The sequence below is a fragment of the Medicago sativa genome, chromosome 7 (assembly GCF_051527215.1).
Source record: "Medicago sativa cultivar Bolivia chromosome 7, Bolivia_mono, whole genome shotgun sequence".
In the NCBI taxonomy this organism is placed as follows: domain Eukaryota; kingdom Viridiplantae; phylum Streptophyta; class Magnoliopsida; order Fabales; family Fabaceae; genus Medicago; species Medicago sativa.
Genome location: NC_140755.1, coordinates 18,364,757 through 18,370,949, shown reverse-complemented (window position 1 = coordinate 18,370,949; position 6,193 = coordinate 18,364,757). Strand labels below are relative to the sequence as shown.

Sequence of the window (6,193 nt, the reverse complement as noted above, 5' to 3'; positions counted from 1 at the left end):
ATAATTCACAAAGAATTCCACATCGACATTAATCATCGAGCATATAAGCATAATAAAACAACATGTACAAATTCACCCCTTTCACATATTCACACGCATTTACCAAATTTCACCAATGTATATAATCACCCATTCACATAGTCAAGTATTACAAGTTTCACCTATTATCTAATGCATGTGGTACCAAATGAATTCCGTAGATAATTTTACCTTCTGAATCCTCCAACGTAAGATACACCTACAATTACGTTCTTCACCATAACCAAAATCATTCTTTACGGAAAGTGTTCTTCACCATAACCAACGTCATTCCTTGCTGAAAACGTTCTTCACCATAGACTCGATATGACTATGAATGCATGGACTCTCAAGTAAAGACTCGACAATGCACAAATAACCAATTCATATTATACAATTTACATCATCATATAATATCTTCACCAAATTTACCAAATACATTATCAAGTATTTATATCCACACAATCTACAAGTCATAATTTAACAAGGAGGAGTGTCATTTGAACAACCATTTGGTGGGCAACTTATGTGACAACCATAATTTACAAAGAAAAAGTAGGTATTGGCACGAAAATCAAAGCAATAGGGAGATAAAGTAAAAAATAATGTGAGTATTAGAGAGAAAGTTGTCACAAAAGTTGTCAAAAAATGAATGTTCAAATATCATTTCTCTTTGACAAGAGTCAACATCAAATCATCAACGAATATTAATTTTTACATTTCTTTTCATTCAACTATTCTGCTACTGCCTCAAAAAAAAAAAAAAAAAAAACTATTCCACTACTGTTTGCTTTACTTTTTGTTGGGTCCACGGGACCGCGGCTGTCCACTTCCTTTAAACTAAAAAGTCTATTGATGCGTTGACTAGACAGCCTTAATACTTCATCTGTTTCTTTGCTCTGTTTTTTCTGATATACCATCACTTCAGAAAACTTAGAGAGAATAACAAGTGTTTATTGCTTCTGTTTTGGAAAGGCCTCCTTTATTGGTAATTTTTTTTTCTCTCTTTTATTCTCTTTTTGTAATGAAATTTGGTCTATGATCTATACCGTACTTTACTAATCGTTGTACAATTTATTTTAATGATTTCTTTTACTTTTATTTGTTTATTGTTAGATCTGAAAATGATTGGATTCTGAGTGTTGTGAATTATTAGTTTAACTATGATTTGCCTAATTTACGTGGAGCTCATATTTAACTTGAATTTATCGGAATGTGAAGTTTATTAAGGGAGGTTTCAATTCTTTTCCCTGTTTTTGATGATTTTTATATATAAGGCAATTATGTTACCAGATCTACAGGGATAGATGTAGAGATCGTCAGAATGAAATCCCTCTAACTCTAAATCTAAATGTCTCTACAACCATACTTAGACGGTTGAATGATCCAAGTTTGTTTTTATGTTATCAAATTATAAGAAATAATTTTAAATTATAGGTTACAAAGTTTGGGAGTGACAATTGTAACAAAAATAACTTTTACTTCATGATTTTCTGCGGTTTCCCTAAGTTCTATTTTTTCTCTTCATCATTGACATTTATTATCTAGAAAAGCACATATACAACCATTTGAATTTAGACTTGGATTTGTGTCTAGGAAAGATATTGATAATGGGTAGAGGAAAACACGAGCACTGTTGGAAGCACGTTACAAGAGTAGAAAATGAGAATAAATGGATATGCAATTATTGTAATCGTCCCTTTAGTGGAGGAGCTTCTAGAATTGAAGCACACCTGGGGTTAAATGGCAAAGGAGGAGGCATTAGGCGATGCTCCCATTATCATGAAGGAATTCACAACAATATGGCATCCACTTCAAGTAATCCACCACCAGAAGATGTGATTAATAGACTTTATTCAACACATGATCAAGGTAAATGAGAACATCTTTTTACTAATATTTGGCTTCTAAACACTTTTACTATACATATTCAGTTAGGAATTAGTTAGTCTATTGAGTTGTATAAATAAGATAATCATGTGCACAACTGACTATCATTTTCAATCTAATTCAATATGTAATTGTTTTCAATCTAATCCATGATTCTTTGTAGAACCCGCTTCAAACATTTTATTTTGTGACAACATAGTGGTACATGTTTTTGTCGAAATTTAAAAATTGTGACAATTTCTCTCTTACATTGAAAGTGGCTGAAGGTGTTCCCGAAATGATTGGCACTCCTACCAGAAGCTCAGTTAACTATCAAAATAATGCCGAAATCATGAATTTATCTGAAGGTACATGTTCTAAATTCATTATTCTTGAAAAAAACAGTTATTGCAATGAAGTGCACTTCTACTACTACTACTCTATTTTAAAATAATTGTGGTCCAAAATTGTTGTACATAGATTAAGGATGATGAAATGAATGGATTTGATGAATTTAGATTTAAATGGTAATGGATCATAGATTAAAACAATCCAATAATCCATTAACAATTCACTATAAATTATTTTTAAAAAATCCAATCAAACTTGAAATTCATCAAATCCATTTTTCTGTGATGAATTTAGCCCAAAAACAGATTTATTTTTATAGTTTTGAAAAACTAAATATTAATTTTTTTTTATAGATATTTCGATTAAATAATAAGACCTAGGTTTTTATCAAAAATAAATAAATCTAAGTTTACAATGGCTTTTTTGAGAGAAAAAAAAACAGAGTTACATGACTTTTTTGACAAAAAAACAGAGCTACATTGATTTTTTTTCTTTCTAATTTTTTGTTAAAAAAAGCTACATTGACTTTTTTTTTTAAAGTATTATCCCATATATAAAACCAGTAAACAATTTAAACACTTAAATAATTAAGCTTTTATTATGTAACATGACAAACACAATGGAGCAGGTGTGAACGGTGGCGATGGTAACAGAAGTGTTTCCGAAAGTGAGATTGATCAAATAAAACAATTGGTTCTTGATTTAGAATGTGAGGAAAATGATATTGCAAAACAACAGCAATCGTTGGAATCTCGGGGCAAAAAGCGCAAGCGAGAAGTTGATGTATGGCTGAGAAAATTACAAGATATGAAAGGAAACCTCTCAAATGACACTTCTGATGTAAGTAAATTGATAGAAAATTTGAAAAAGCTCAAGGAAGAGAAACCTCTCACTCTATCAACCGAATTTGTTGGGGAAGAATTAGACTTAAATATCAAGAGAGTATTTAAACTTTTAGAAGACGACAAAGTGTTTGTTATTGGCATATGTGGAATGGGAGGAGTAGGAAAAACTTTACTTGCAACTCTCGTGGAGGATGAAGTAAAAAGGAAAGCAACTTTTAAGGATGTGTTTTGGGTCACTGTTTCTCACAATTATACCATCTCAAAAATGCAACATGATATAGCACAAACAATAGATGTCAAGCTTGATGAAGATGATGAAAGAATTAGAGCAAAAAATTTGTCTTTGGCATTGGAGAAAAAGGGGAAATCAATTCTTATTTTGGATGATGTTTGGAAATATATTGATTTGCAAAAGGTGGGAATTCATCCAGAAGTGAATGGCATTAAAGTGATTTTGACAACTCGGTTGAAACATGTATGTCACCAGATGGATTGTCAGACAAATGTTATAATCCAAATGTTTCCTCTTGGTTGCCACAAAGAAGTTGAATCTGAAGATGAAGTTGATGAAGACTGGGAGTTGTTTATGCTAAAACTCGGACATGATGAAACACCTAGGACACTTCCACATGAAATGGAAGAGATTGCGAGATGCATTGTAGAGAGATTTAAGGGTTTACCGCTTGGAATCAACGTGATGGCTAGAACCATGGATGGGATTGATGACGTTCATCAATGGAAACATGCATTGAGCAGACTTCAAAAATTGGAAATGAGGCAAGTGGTGGAAGAAGTCTTCAAAGTATTAAAGTGTAGCTATGATAATTTGATGGAAAAAGACTTGCAAAACTGTTTTTTGTATTGCGCATTATTTTCTATTGATGATGAGGGTGGGAAGATTAACAAAGATGAGTTGATCATGAAGCTAGTTGACAATGGACAGATAAATGAGAATATGTCTTTGGAAGAAATATTTGATGAAGGGAATACCATATTGAATAAGCTTGAATCCCATTCTTTGATTAGTTCTACTAATAATTCTTCGGTATACACACATCCCTTAGTGAGAAACATGGCCTGTTATATCTTGAAAGAGTGTCAAAGGAATGTTATAGTAAAGTTGAATAAGAGATTGACCAAGATACCTCTCTCACACAGATGGGCAACTGATTTAGAGTTGGTTCATATGCGGGATTATGACATAGAAGAAATCCCAGAAGGCATGTCACCTAATTGTCCGAAGTTGTTCGCCTTGATTTTAAATGAATTATCCATTAGTCGTGTTCCAGAGAGTTTTTTTATTTATATGAATAATCTATCAATATTGGATTTATCATATAATGAAGACCTAGAATCTTTGCCAGACTCCACCACTAAGTTGAGGTCTCTTGTTTCTTTAATACTAAAAGGATGTGATTCACTGAAACATGTGCCTCCATTGGGAGAATTACAGACATTGTCAAGATTGGTCATTTCAAACACTTCTATTGGAGAAGTTCAAGGCTTGGAAAAATTAATAAAATTGAAGTGGCTTGATCTATCATGCAATAAGAGTTTGAATTTGGAATTAGGGTCTTTATCCAATTTGACCAAAATGCAATATCTTGATCTTCGAAATACCTGTGCTATGATGGCGGTAAAAGATGTTCAAGGAATGAATATGCTGGAATGTTTTGGAGGCACCTTTGACTGCAAAGATTACGACCGTTATAGGAAAACAAAGCTTGAGCTCAAAGCATATCATCTCACTTTCGCAAATGTCTGTGGTCAAGAAATAAGGATGGATGATTATGTTGATTTGAAAAAATTTGACAGTGATCCTAGCACCAAGACAATACAATTTGGAGATTGTAAAAATGTGGGCCACAAACTGCCTAAAGACCTTACATGTCTGCATATACTTAAAAATATTCACTGGGTTCGCCTATGTGATGCTCTGTCACTTAACGATTCTTTGAGAATGATTGACATTATCAGTTGCCGACAACTTGAGAGCTTGTTTTGTTCATCCGGTTCTTGTTCCTTTTGCACCAATATTCACAAGCTGGAAGTTTTGGAACTTCAAAGATTGGAAAGTTTAACTGTTGTCTATAAAGTTGTTGACCAATCTTTGTCACGGAGTGGCATATTCTCTAGTTTGAAATATTTTAACATTTCTAAATGTAATCTGATAGAGACCTTGCTGACACCACCATTAGTTCAAGGACTTCAAAATCTGGAGAAAATATCCGTATCTCATTGTAAATCAATGAAAGAGATATTTTCAGTGAGCAACTGTGATGACAAAGACAGCATTTCAAGCATTGCACTTCCCAAGTTGACCAGATTGGAGTTGTGGGATCTACCACAATTGAAGATCGTGTGCAAAGGCAGTATACGCTGTGGAACTTCACTACCGAAACTGGTTATTAACCTATGTCCGAGATTAGATAAACATCCTACAATAGAAATCCAAGATGTTCAAATTCGAAATTTTTGATTCTTTTTTTTTCTTCCTTAAAATATGTAAGTTTTAATGCTTATCTATATTTTGAAGTTCAATTTGTAAAAAATAACATTAAACTAAATATATTTTGAAGTTCGAGCAACAATGCATTTATCTGTTGGGATACGCTCTAACTAGTCTAATATTATTTTTCTATTCAGCCATGTTGTTATGTTTTTCTGAAGCTTTTCTGCCAACACTTACATGTAGTGTAATGTTTTACTACATATGCTGAGACTATCAACACTTTATTGCTTTAGAAAGCCTCCAGCGCTAAATAGCTACAAGAAATGTTGACTTCACTTGAATTGCGATTGTTTAATTCACTCTCTCTTTTTTTCCTCAAAATAACTTCATCCACTCGACCATTGTTTTCTTTCTTTCTGCTCTATCTGGTTCTGAATCTCAGCTTCAAGTTCTAACTTTCCATTTTTTGTTTCTGTTTTTCCATAATCTTCACATCAATAATATCACGGTGTTCGTCAACAAGCTTATGAATTTAATAATAATAATAATAATATATATATTTTTTGTTTCTGTTTTTCCATAATCTTCACATCAATAATATTTTCCTCACATCACCCACCCATTCAACTGTTTCTTTTTCCTTTCCCTTTCAATTAGT

General features: G+C 32.6%; 1 protein-coding gene across 1 annotated transcript; it reads left to right on the top strand.

Annotated features, from left to right (window-relative positions):
* Window positions 1-792: 792 nt before the first annotated feature.
* Window positions 793-5,671, top strand: LOC146904763 (putative disease resistance protein At4g10780). Its single transcript, XM_085727304.1, has 4 exons — window positions 793-1,006; window positions 1,615-1,890; window positions 2,166-2,255; window positions 2,867-5,671. The coding sequence occupies exons 2-4, from the start codon at window positions 1,629-1,631 to the stop codon at window positions 5,560-5,562; spliced, it is 3,048 nt and encodes a 1,015-aa protein (XP_085583430.1). The 5' UTR covers window positions 793-1,006; window positions 1,615-1,628; the 3' UTR covers window positions 5,563-5,671.
* Window positions 5,672-6,193: the final 522 nt, after the last annotated feature.